Source organism: Zootoca vivipara, chromosome 3 (genome assembly GCF_963506605.1).
Source record: "Zootoca vivipara chromosome 3, rZooViv1.1, whole genome shotgun sequence".
NCBI classification, from domain to species: Eukaryota; Metazoa; Chordata; class Lepidosauria; order Squamata; family Lacertidae; genus Zootoca; species Zootoca vivipara.
Window position 1 is genome coordinate 101876555 of NC_083278.1, and position 13853 is coordinate 101890407.

At 46.5% G+C, this 13853-nt stretch overlaps 1 protein-coding gene across 1 annotated transcript in view; it reads left to right on the top strand.

Annotated features, from left to right (window-relative positions):
- Nucleotides 1–13853, top strand: part of TTC7A (tetratricopeptide repeat domain 7A) — a 160969-nt gene that overhangs the window by 32163 nt on the left and 114953 nt on the right. Inside the window, exons 9-10 of the mRNA XM_035111163.2 lie at nucleotides 5489–5626; nucleotides 6920–7003. Of these exons, the coding sequence (XP_034967054.1) occupies nucleotides 5489–5626; nucleotides 6920–7003 (222 nt within the window). The remainder of the gene's footprint in view (nucleotides 1–5488; nucleotides 5627–6919; nucleotides 7004–13853) is intronic.

Sequence of the window (13853 nt, forward strand, 5' to 3'; positions counted from 1 at the left end):
ACCCTCCAGATGTTTTGGGACTACAACTCCCATCATCCCTGACCACTGGTCCTGTTAGCTAGGGATGATGGGAGTTGTAGTCCCAAAACATCTGGAGGGCCAAGTTTGCCTATGCCTGGACTAGATGACCGTTGGGGTCCCTTCCAACTCTACAATTCTATGGTTTGCAGAAATAAATAAAAAATATTTCAGGTTGAGGGGAGACCCCAAAGGTGTGCATAAATCAGAGACAGACCTGTGAGGACTGAGCACGCTCAGCGTGCACTGAATGCTGACTGACTTGGTATGTGAATATGTGTTTAAAACTAGGTGTGTGTGTGGAACAGAGTGTCCTGGAAGAGAAGAAAATGGTTGAAACCCTGAACAGGCACAATCCGCCCTGCAAAATTTTGTTGCAGACCCTATTTGCTGGTCGTCGTTTTTTTTTTTTAAAAAATAGCAGTGTAGGTGCTATTTTTAAGAAAGTTCAGCTGCATCTCCGCTCCCTCATTCCACCCAAGGAACTACAACAAATGCTTTTACTTCACTTCTGTAGAACAGGGGGAAGGAGGCTGGTTGTTGTTGGGCAGGGGAGGGAAACGTTGGAGGAGGGAACGACTCCCCCCCCCCCCCGGTACTACACATCCCCAGTGCAAACAAGATGTAGGGTGCAGGTTGGTGGCTAGGAAGGGGACAATACAATAGCGTGAGCCTGCCCTGGTGAAAACGCTCTCCTCAAATAACTTAGGTGTTTGGTTATAATTGATAAATGCTTATCAATTTCAGAGCAGAGGGTAATCTCCAGTGAAGGATTTCAACAGCTTCAGTATTGTTCTTTATTCCAGAGCTGAGTTTCAAAGCTCTCTAATATGAAAGAGGTTTTATACGGAGTCACTCATAATTCTGATGCTATCCCGAGATAACTTAAGTCATGTACGTTTGCTCCCATTACCTCTCTCAGTCATTTGTTCCCCTCTGTTCTCCTCACAGCTCCAAACGTCATGTTCCCACCCGCGGTTCTCTGCCTGTCACTCTTTCTCACTCCACCCAGCATCCCATCCCACTTCCACTCTGTCAATCATCACATCACTCACTCTTATGTCACAGTGCCCTGTAGTTCTGTGCTCCGAATGAGCTCATTCGGCTTACGTCAAACGCCCCCCCCCACCCGTGTGTTGAATCGGACAACCGAGCGCATGGTTAAACGACAGAGTTTGCTACCGCAGGATGTGGTGATGGCCGTAGAATCACAGGATGACCGTAGAACCATATTTTGAAGGTACTAGAGGGTGCTCGGTGGTCTGCCTTGCTGGCTTCCTTCTTATCCGCTTTGGGACATACAGGGGAGTTGGGGGCCCCAGGAAGGATTTTTCATTTTTGTCTGCCGTCGGTCTGAATTTGCAACTCTGCTCCAAGCTGGAGGCACCATATGGTGATTCTGCCACGTCACCATCTCTGCATAACATTTCTGTATGTAGAGCACTCACATAATTGCTTTGAAAGGTCACCCTGCGAGTATGGAATATGATTTTGGAAGCAGCCCAGTCCATTCCTGAAATATATGCACATTTGCGGGTTTTCCAGTGAGCGTCCCTGCATGCATTCTTAAGGACTAGAAACTCTTCTTAGAGACGGAAGCAACAGAGATGTCCGTTTCTAGAACGCAGGAAACGGACTTATACCAGCTCAGACTATGTGTTCATCTAGCCTAGTGTTGCCTCCTCTGATGGGCAGCTGCTCTCCAGGGTCCTAGAGACAGAAGGAGGAGGAGGAGTTTGGATTTGATATCCCGCTTTATCACTACCCGAAGGAGTCTCAAAGTGGCTAACATACTCCTTTCCCATCCTCCCCCACAACAAACACTCTGTGAGGTGAGTGGGGCTGAGAGACTTCAGAGAAGTGTGACTAGCCCAAGGTCACCCAGCAGCTGCATGTGGAGGAGCGGGGACATGAACCCAGTTCACCAGATTACGAGTCCACCGCTCTTAACCACTACACCACTCTGGCTCTCCACCAGTGATCCCTTTTTAGCTGGAGTTGTTAGGGACTGAACGGGGGACTTTTCTGCATCTAAGGCATGTGCCCTGGCCTTTGAGCTACATGCTTGCAGAGGGCTCTTCTGCTTGGGCCCTGCTTGTGGATTTCTCACAGGCGCCATTGTGAGAAGGGGATGCTGGGATAGATGGGCCGTTGGCCTGATCTCGAAGGGCCTTCTTATGTTCTTGTAAGCACCTGAAAAGGAATCTCAAATAGTCACTGGTACAAAGTTTAAGAATTGGCAAATTCACATGTCACTGTAGTGAAATGTGGCCTTGTAGGTAAGGTGTTACTATGAAGTTTCACTAAATAAATAAGTTTCAAACAACCCCCAGCTATGAGGAAAACCTCATAGTTGTACAATATTAGACGTTATTTGACTACATTAGTCAAAATGCAGTGATTTGAATGTGTTATAAACAAGCAACACCAGATGACGTCAGAGACCACAAGACCTTTCTATAGCATTTTTACATCAGGTTTTTTATTTATTTAGAAATATTGTTATAACGATTTAATTTCTGACTTACGGTATTTATAGTGTTTCCCCCCCTGTGTGTAGATCCATCCACTCTCCAACTTTCTTAAGTGATTATGGTCAAAAGAAGAAACACTATTTGTGCAAGTGATAATTAAATTGTATTTTTATGTTGTGAACCGCCCTAGGGATGAAAGGTGGTATACAAAATATTACCGGTGTTATTATTATTATTATTCCATGTTCCTTCTGCATTTGGTGTATGGCATCATTGCCTGTGCTTGGAACATATAGGAAGCACTTCCTTTTTATTGCAGTGCTAACAGGCGGTATTTGTAGTTGCATGTATTCCTGTCCCCTTTTTTCGTAAGCCCAAAGCTTGCGGTAATGTACTAGTTCGGGTGAATATTCTATCTGTGCTAAGGCATCACTTTAAATTTCCTAGTTTGGCCCACTGACAAATGCTTGAAATAGCTGACTCTGATGCGAAGCTGATTACTGGCTTTCAGAATATGTGGGGGCTTGTTCGGCACAGCTATTTTTCACAAATAAACGCTGCTGCAGAGCTGCTGGTGCAGAAACTTTTTAATAGCGTGGTATGCAATGTGTGGAAAGGTTTAATTGACAGTGAGGTTGATTATGCACATCCTTCCATAAACTTCTGCCTTTCCCCACTGCTCTTTTTAAATCTTCCTTTTCAAAGAATGCCCCGTGACAAAGTGCCGTTGATTATGGCCCACAGAAGATTAAACCTCCAGAAAAAAGCTTTCCTTCACTGAATAGATTTTAACGTTCCTCTTGTATTAGGGCATAAAGAATAGCCACACCTCTGGGAACAGTTGAGGAGTGAGAGTATGAATTGGCTCTAAATCCATTTCCTGCTCATCTCTCTCTGCTCAGAGTGAATTGACAAGTTCAAATGACTTTCTTTTTTTGGGGGGGGACATGCCCACCCACCAGTGATAGAGCATCTATTTTACAGGGAGGTAGCCATGTTGGTCTGGCGCAGTCGAAACAAAATAAAAAAATTCCTTCCAGTAGCACCTTAGAGACCAACTATGTTTGTCCCCACCCTCTCATTATATATAAGGGTCTGGTGACTTCTCTTTCAGTGTATCTGAAGAAGTGTGCATGCACACCAAAGCTCATACCAATGACAAACTTAGTTGGTCTCTAAGGTGCTGCTGGAAGGAATTTTTTAAAATTTTGTTTCCACATGATCCAGTAGATCATACTGGATTATACAGGGATTCAGCTGATACCCAGCTGCCTTTCTGTTCTCATTATGATCTATATTCCTGAGGGCAGATATTCCTGTCACAAGATCAACGAGGTAGTTAATGGAGAAACCAAGAATTAGCCTTATGGACACCTTGTGGGCCCAACTGGTGGTGGCTTGTCAAATCTCCCAAGACTGGTTTTAGCAGATGGCTGGAGAGCGAGGTCAATTCCTGGAGACTCCAAGCCAAATCTAGGAGAGGAGCTCACAGGAGGCCTGGGGAGAAGGAGCTGGATAAAACAATTAGGATTTATTTATTTGTTGCACTTCTGTTCAACTTTGTTCTCTCTGCTCCTGCCTTAGATGGCTTTACAAAGGGGAACAAACAGATACATGGAGATTTCAGTAGCTGAAGACTACCCCTTGGGGTGACAGCAAGCATGTCTCTTAATGCCCGGTAACAAATGTGGGAGGGGGCTGTCGCTATCTTGTTCTGTATCAGACTTCCCAGAGGCATCTGGGAACAGGATGGTGCTCTTATGGGTCCATAGCTGTGCTTTTTGGAGCTGTTTGCACTCTAGGGTTTGCACCTGACAGGGAAAATAAGTATGTTTTAAGCAACATATTCTTTTGCAAGTCAACATTAACCTGAGGAGGACTCTCTGCAGCCGTGCTGCAGTGCAAAACATCTTAAAGCCGAACCGTTTTGTACTACTAAGCAGTGCAGACCCTCCAAGTGTCCCTATTTTCCAGGGACAGCCCCAGATTTACAGAAGCTGCCCTAGTTTCTGATTTGATCCTGGAATGTCCTGCTTTTCTTTAGGACGTCCCTGGTGGCGCTGTGGTTAAACCACTGAGCCTAGGGCTTGCCGATCAGAAGGTTGGCGGTTCGAATCCCTGTGACGGGGTGAGCTCCCGTTGCTTGGTCCCAGCTCCTGCCAACCTAGCAGTTCGAAAGCACGTCAAAATGCAAGTAGATAAATAGGAACTGCTCCGGTGGGAAGGTAAACGGCGTTTCCATGTGCTGCTCTGGTTTGCCAGAAGCGGCTTTGTCATGCTGGCCACATGACCTGGAAGATATACGCCGGCTCCCTCGGCCAATAATGCGAGATGAGCGCACAACCCCAGAGTCGGTCACGACTGGACCTAATGGTCAGGGGTCCCTTTACCTTTACCTCTACCTATTTCCATCAGAGGGTATGGATGCCCCTGTTTTCATTGGAGGAATGTTGGAGGGCATGAGTGGGGTACAGAGGGTTTGTCGAGCTGCCGTCCAAAACCCTGCCATTGAGTTTTGAGACGATTGTATTGGAGCCACAGTTTAGAGAACGCCATAACATTGAAAAGAGGATGTTGCGATACTTAACGCAAACCCACATTTTTCAGACCACGGGAAAAAGTGGAGGAGTATTCTTTTGTCTTGCATCGTTTTAAAAGGTTGCCGTCGTAAACTTGCAGGCAGCTGAAGTAATTGGGCGCACCATTTTAAGTGCAGCCCCGGGCCTTGAAGCATTCTGGTGCTGTGGGGCCTCTTGTCGTCTCTCATTCTAGAGGTTTCCGAGAGATAATCTGAGGGAATCGTCTCCCAGCATTTCTGTAAATGCATTCTGCCTTCCCAAATTAGCTTCCTGCGGATGAAAGCAGGGGGCTGCATATGGGCACTTTTGCTTGGACATGCAGTGCATAGATGGCGACCTCTTTCTGAGGTGTGCTTGGCTGTCTCCGCTCGTTCCTCCGGGACCTGACCTCTCTTTTTATTCTGAATTCACTCCCAGGCAAACCAGGACGCAGTAATTAGCCGGGCCCCTGACCAAAAAGACGACCGAGCCATCAGTCTCCGGGATGCGTCGGCGGTTTACGATCTTCTAACTATCACGCTGGGCAGAAGAGGGCAGTATGTCATGCTTTCTGAGGTATCTACTCCTAGGTTTTCTTCTCTTTCTTTTTTTAATCCTCCCCAAAACAACAAGGCAGCACTCTATGTTCTTCCAAACACACACCAGCTTGCTTATAACGTTTGCTGAAGTGTATCCAAGTGGCACTACATCTAACTGAAACATTTATGGGTATACACATGTTCTGCCTGGGGCCGTGTGCAATTCATCCCATGACTCCAGAGGAGGGAGACTCCTAAGGCCACCTTTCTTAACGCTGGCAGCGTGGGAGCTGCTGTAATGCGCCTTCTTCCCACGACGCTGCAGCGATACGAGGAGCGTAATTCACTTCTGAAATTTTGCTGTCGCGGGATGTGGGGATGGCTGTCAGCTGAGATGAGTCGGGCCTGCAACAAAACGTTACACTGTATCAGGCATCCCCAAACTGCGGCTCTCCAGATGTTTTGGCCTACAGCTCCAATGATCCGTAGCTAACAGGACCAGTTGTTGGGGAAGATGGGAATTGTAGTCCAAAACATCTGGAGGGCCGAAGTTTGGGGATGCCTGCCCTGTATCCTCACCTCCTAGCAGGAGAGTTCCTATAGGTCGCACCATTCCACCCTCCCATTTTCCTACTCTTTCTTTTTTGGGGGGGGGGCTATGGAAAAACGAGCAAGGTCCCAACTAAAGAAGAATGGCAACTTAAACTGATGGAGTTATGCGCAGCTTGCGGGTCTAACATAAAGAATAAGAGAACATGAAGAAGATACGTTTAAAGAAGATTGGAAAATGTTTACTGAATATGTGGGGGGGGGGATTGTGCACGCTTGAAACCGCTGGCAGCATTAAGATAAAGTCAACAGTGTAAATAAGTTTTGATGGATGTAACAATGGAATACTGAATGGTTTAGTTTATGTAAGATATGCAGGGATTCATGTCATGCAAAATGAACCATGGAAAGAGAAGACGGGAAGTCACTGAGATTTTAAGGTTGTTTGAATGAATATTCTAAATTGTAAAACAGAAAATTTAATAAAAATTATTGGGGGGGGGGAGAGGAGACACACACAACTTAAGAGAATTGGATCTAATATATTGATGAAAATGTGTTCTCCCAAGAGGCACCCAAGAGACTTTACTTGATCCCACCGGATCAGGGTGTCTCTTGTGCAGCTAAAACCTGAACTATGCCAGATGGACATTTTTTTATCCCCACTGAAAAATATAAAATCACCTAGGTCCCCCCCTCCCCCAACCTTTTGGTAATGAATTCCACAAAAGTTGAGAATCTGCTAGTGATAATACTTGTGCTTTCTTCTTTTTCTCCCCAGTGTTTGGAGAGAGCAATGAAACTTGCGTTTGGTGAATTTCACCTATGGTATCAACTGGCTCTTTCCATGGCAGCTTGTGGCAAGGTAAGGCACAAACAAACACAAAGAACATTTACCTTCATGGAAAAGTTTCCATTATCTGTACTCAATTCTCCAAAGCAAATGGTAATTTGAACTACTGTTGTTGTTTGTTTACATCCCATCCTTTCCCCCAAACAGGCCCAGTATGAGTATTATTGTAATATGATATTGATTAATAGGTGCATAAAGTATTACTCTAATCACAGTTTCTTCCAATGCTGAGCTCAGGTGGTTGAGCGTGTTAACTCTATCTTTTCCTTTCTAATTTAGATTTTCATTGAATTTCCCCCCCAAAATATTACATATTAACTTCAACTTTAATATTAATTCCTATTGGCATTTTGACTTCCTACCCTTACTTCCATGATGTTCCCACCCTTCTTCCTGCTGCATTGTACACCATACATTTATCCAATCCATATCCTCTAGTCTATAACATTTGTTATCATTTCGTTTCTGCTGCTCGTACTTCGAATCCTGCTCCCTGACTCCATTTGACTGTGGCATTTTGAGTACGTTAACTCTCAAAGCAAAGTTGGGTTGCCCAAAGAACAAAGTACATTCTATATAACTGGAGCACAGCCTTTCTTTGCTGAAGTACAAACATTTGTGAACTAAATAATCTTGGCTACGATATAAGGCAGCTTTTTATACTGCAAGGATGTTCCTGGTCCCCTACCTAATCTTGTTAAATATTCTGGAAGCTAAATGGCATGATCTTCGCGAATTGATCCGAGATCTGTAAAATATTCTGTGTCTGACACTTTGAGCAGAAGCAATTTCTTTCTCCATCTGTGCAGTATTTCAGCCCAGGCACTGAAACTTTCCCAAAGGATTCCGGCTCTATCCTCTGCAATGCTGTCATCTCACTAATGGCAGGGACAGGACATGTGGACTAGGGTTTTTTTATCATACTCTGCAGCTTGATGGCAGAGAGCCAGAGGGATGGGGGCAGGGAGGAAAGAGGATGCTATCTCCCCAGACCACCAAAGGCACTTGAGGTTTTCCAAGGCAGAAGATCTCTTTTCACCTGTCTCTCTGCCACAGCCAATTCCTGACCTCATTAGAAACATGAGCCCACATCCCGAGGTTTTACTTTCAGACTTGCAGCACCGGGAATAAATATGTGACATGATGGAAACACAGCGTGACAAGCGCTTCAATTGCCCCACAAATCTTCAAAATCTTTGATCCTAGTACAGTATCTTGTAAAGAGTAACCAGAGGATCAGCTCTTGTACTCATCTTGTGTCCTGGACCCTCTCTGCTGTGGTTTCTTTATTTCTTATTTATTTATTGGGTTTATATACCACCCTATAAGGGACCCAGGTGGCGCTGTGGGTTAAACCACTGAGCCTAGGGCTTGCTGATCAGAAGGTCGGCGGTTCGAATCCCTGTGACGGGGTGAGCTCCCGTTGCTTGGTCCCAGCTCCTGCCAACCTAGCAGTTCGAAAGCACGTCAAAATGCAAGTAGATAAATAGGAACTGCTCCGGTGGGAAGGTAAACGGCGTTTCCATGTGCTGCTCTGGTTTGCCAGAAGCGGCTTTGTCATGCTGGCCACATGACCTGGAAGCTATACGCCGGCTCCCTCGGCCAATAATGCAAGATGAGCGCACAACCCCAGAGTCGGTCACGACTGGACCTAATGGTCAGGGGTCCCTTTACCTTTACCTTTATACCGCCCTATACCAAGCAGCTCTCAGGGCGTTTCACAGAATAAAGTCAAAATACAAAACCACAAAATACATACTCAAAATAATAACAACAACAACTCTATAACCCCTCCCCCCCGGGGGAAAAACACATTTTAAAAAGGCCTAGGTTTTCCAACCTGAGCTTGGTAAAAACACCACCTTGTAAGCGCTCGTAAAAGGAGAAAAATAACACCGATTTTCTCTTGCTGGCCAACCTATTAGTGCAATGCAAAGGTTTATCCGTATTCATACTTTATAATGGCGTTTTGACTTTCTTGAACAAAGGCTGTACTTTCTCAATCAACTGCAACCTGCAGCCTAATTTTGAAAGTTCGGATTTCTGAGATGAGTGGCCTGTCCCTTTTCCTGCAGCAGCCTGTTGGGTGGGAAGGGAGGAGATGCCGGAAAGAGAGAGAAAACAAGGTTTGGGGGCACACCATGTGTGTCATGCCCTCCACATTACTCCTGAAGGAGTGTAGCCCTTGACGGAAAACGGGTTGCTCCCTCTGTTCTAGGTATGCAGTCCCCGTCCCCCCACTATGAACAGCATGGATCATGAAATGTGCTGAATATAGTTTGCAGGTGCGCTAGTGAATTGATAACTACTAACAAAAAATATACTGGCTTTTCTCATTGTTGCGATGGAAGTCAAGGTGTCACACACAGGGGCTCCTCAGCAGCTTCCCATCCCGGCACAGACTAGAGCCAGACCGGATAGCTTCCACCAGGGAAAACTGCATCAGATCCGTCCAAATTCTAGCTCTCCATAAGGGCTGTCAAGTTTTTAGGCAGGAGGGTAGTTGGGAAACAAGGATGGAGAGTGGCTAGCTTTTCTCCAACCCCAACTCCCTTATACTTAGCTTTCCGCACAGGATCCAAACACGGGGAACAAAAGTGGCGGGGGCACTTAAACCAGGCTCAGAGGTTCCTGAGTAAGAATTGTTTGAAGATGTTTCTCTTGCAAGGCCACATGAGGGTCGCTGGTGCCAATCAGAAGCAGGCCTTTGGTCTCTAGCGCACACGGAAGAACGGCCAGTCCATCTCGGAGACAGGAAACAGGGTCTGAAGGGGATATGTTGCTGTGTATAATTAATAGGGATGCATACATGCTATGCTGGTTTTGCCTGCCCATAAACATGGAACACTCGTAGCTTAGTGGCATGAATCACTGCTCCTATGATTCAAAACAGAGTTCCCTTGGGGAAAGGGGTTGATTGTTAAATCCCTAGATCCGGGGATTGTAGCATCTGTGGGGGGAATAGGGGTATCCTGGCAACTCTCGGCATCCTCAGCAAACTACAGTTCCCAGGATTCTTTGGGGGAAAGCCGTGTGCTTTAAATGAAGTGAGGAAAAGGCTGGCTACCATCTTAGTTGACTTCAAAAGGGGACTAGCCAAATTTTAGGAGGACGAGGCTATTCTTTCCTCTAGAGCAGGCATCCCCAAAGTGCGGCCCTCCAGATGTTTTGGCCTACAACTCCCATGATCCCTAGCTAAGAGGACCAGTGGTCAGGGATGATGGGAATTGTAGTCCAAAACATCTGGAGGGCCGAAGTTTGGGGATGCCTGCTCTAGAGCCAGGGACACTGTGTCTCTGAATTACCAGCCTCTGGGGAACCATAACTGGAATGGTCTGTTCTGCTGGTGGCATCTAGTTGGCCAGTGAGGGGAACAGGATGCTGGAAGCAATGGACCTGGGGTCTGATCCAACAGGACTCTCCCTATGTGTAGTACTGACAGTGAGAACACAAGATCTGATCTTCTAGAAGAGGCTCTAATTCTGATTCCCTTTGGCTGTGTGCGAATGAAGGCCCATGGGCAAAGGAGACAGCAGTTCTGCCTCCCTTAATTGACGCTTGAGATATGTTCTGGGCATGGCAAGGAGTGAAGGGGAGGCTTTGCAAAGAGCTGCTCTGCTCTCGCCGATGCCTTGGTTACTCTGAGCTTTTGCGTGGGCGAGAGAATCAAACGGCTCCCAGCTGATGTTTGCTGTGCCGCTGTAAATTTTGGCAGAGCGTCGGGCGGGGAAAGTGCAGCGAGGCTTCTCTGCAATCCATTATCACCATTTTCGTTGGGCTTTCATCTCCTTCCCTTTTTTTCTTTTAAAAAGGAAAAGGTCGGCGATGTGCAGAGGCAAGGTGCTCCCTTGCTGTTTAATAAACTGTGTGCCGAGTGCATTGATATTCAGAGATGGTTGTTAACCTGGGTGACTGTTTCACATTTTAAGTGGCTCTCATGCCAGTCTGGTGTCGTGATATAGAGCACTGGATTTATATCCCCAACTCAGGTGAGAAGCCCATGGGATGTTCACTGTGACACATGTGTTGCCTTTCATGTGTCTGCTATGTTTGCATGTATAGTGGGGGAAGGGCTAGGGTTAACACCTGTCCCTAGGAAAACAGGATCTTCCTGTTTTTGAACAAAAGTGTCCCTTGTCCAGTTTTGGCCCCAAATGGTAGTTGTGTCGCTGTTGGTGCAGCTGAGGAAGAGCCTGGCCTGGCACAAGGGCCAATAGAAAGAAGGGAGAAGGAGCGATTTCTCCTTTCCTTCCATCCCTCCCCCTCTCCTTCATTCCCTCTCACTGGTGGACCCCTCAGCTGCCACCTGCCAGTCTAGCATGGTGCGGGGCTGCCACTGCTTGGCATCCTCTGCCGCCCTGACCAGACCTCTCCTTCTCCCTCCTCCTCGCCCACAATAAACACTCCAGGGGGATGTTGGTCAAGTAGCAAGCAGGGTCAGCCAAGCTTGCAGGCCTTTGGATCGCAATGTATGTTGTCGACTTTCTGTAGAAGGTCTGGAGAGCATAGGAGGCTTTCTGTCCCTCTTGGGCTAACGTTCCCTGAATTGTGGAGGAAACCTTAACAGGGTATTCCTCTGTTTTTGCACCTCTCCTGCCTTGTGTGTGTGGCCTTCACTGGCCAAGCAGGTGCTGGGGAATGTGACGTCCCTGTTGTGAAGGGGATAATTCCACAGAAGAATCTGCCTCTGGGTGTTCTGGAGTCTCTGGCACAAGGAACTCCTGGCTGACACCCACCTTCCTATCCTAGCCACTACTCCATGTCATGATAGGTGCTGGACCACCTTGTGTCTTGCCTCACTTCAGTCTGTTGCTCCAGCTACTTGTTTCTGTTTCTGTTTTGGAGAAAGGGGCGATATTGGTGCCCGGAGCAAGAAACAGATGGATGTCGTGTGTGGGAGAGAATAAGGATCAGTGCCCCTGTTTTAAAGTAAGATGCTGCAAGATAGCTCAGTTGGTAGAACATGAGACTCTTAATTTTGGGGTCATGGGTTCAATCCCCATTTTGGCAAAAGATTCCTGCATTGCGGGGGGTTGGACTAGATGACCCTTGGTGTCCCTTCCAACTCTACAATTCTATGATTCTATAAATGCGAAGGAGGCCGAGGTCTGGATTAATGGGACCTGTTATGCCCTGCTTAGCCCTGTGTCTCGGCCAAACGCTGCTGCGTTTTGCCGGTCTGTCGTTTTTGTCGTTTTCTCATGCTCCATGTGGAGAAAGGGCGATTTGTAAATGTAATGAAAAAAACAAATTTCTGTCACAGGTTTCTTGTGAGGTGCGGGTGAGGGAAGGAACAGAGAAAGGAATAAACAGACTTCTGTGAGCTCTTTGGGATGAAAGGAGGGCAATGTCATGCCTGCCAACATTTCTCAGATGAAAACAGGGAAACCCTATTCCATACCCTCCAACATTTCTCAGATGGAAATATAAATAGACATTGTGTCCAGTACGCAAATGCTCCAAAAGTCTGCCATGACCACAACCCCACCCTCCTGAAGGCCAGTTTCAAAGTTTGACCTGGCAGCTTGCAAGGGTGGAAGAAACCCTTTTAGAAAGTTAGGGGGAACTGTATAAATAATATCTGGGGTATAACGTTCTGCAGCAGCAAAGGGATGGAATGGTTTGAGATGCTCCTTCTGGTTGCTTTCCTTTCAAAAGCTTAGCCTGGTTGCTAAGTAACGCACTTTAAAAAAGAAATAAGGCAGCAGCCGTACATTTGTCTTTCCTTGCAGCCAGGAGCCTTGGGAGTTGCAGGGGCCTTCGCTGGCTCCTTAAATAGCACAAGCAAGGAAAGGAAGTTTAAAAGATTGTACCGGTTCAAGATTCCGTTACAAAGGTCAGCCAGCTAGAGGACACTCAGTGGGTCGATTTCTCTGCCGAGAGAGGAGGGGCAAGAGGGCGTGTAGTGGGGAGAGGGAGATAGAGAGAGATTTGTCTCTCTAAGCACATGGAAATTTCCAAAGATTCCTGAAAATCCATCAAAACCAGAAAGAGCTATATCGCCGCTGTGCTTGGATCGCAGCCAGCGGCTTGAACAGCGAATGTGGGATATTGGGTCGCCGTCATAAACTCTGGGGAGTGGGTTTACAACTAGATTATATAATCTCTCTAATCCTAGGCAATTGCTTTAATGGCAAGGATTGGAAACAGACTGCCTGGCAGTCTCTCCCATCCTTGAAGCACCAGCTCCCAGCTGCCACATGGGGCGACAAGTGTATAATATCAGCTGAATCTAGGCACCAAATTGCACCAGATTAAGAGAACTAGAATCTGAGGTTGCAAGGAAGGTTGCAAGCATATATGACAACATGCTCATCATGTGTATCCACTTCATTTGGATTTGGAAGACAGCCCAGGGAAGACAGAGAAACCTGCATTTTGCAGTGGCCTCTGCAGCCCAAAGGGTATATTGTTTGCTCTGGGGGGAAAAGCTTGCCCTGCTTTGAAAGACTAGCTCTGTTTGAAAGACGGCTTGCCTTCTGCTCAGTATGTATGCTTGTAAAAAAAATGGGGGGGGGCTTTTTGAAATCAGTACATTCCCAGTTGCTGCAATCCAATTTCTATACTGTTTCTTCTGGAAGCTGCTTAATTGTATATTTTAAAACCAGCTTAGGTAATCCGTTCCCATCATAGTCCTCTGTATGTACCAAACTGACTTGAAATCAACTTTTGTGCATGCTAGATATCGACCACATTTCCACCCCCCTTTTCATCCACAGCTTTAAGTTTGGTAGCTAAATTTTCCCCATACATATCAGGAAGGGAACACACCTCATCCTTCTGCTCTGGGTTTTTTTTTTTTTTCTGGATGCAGTTTCCCCCCAGATAAAGCTTGGATGGTTCTTCTGTGACTCCATCTAGT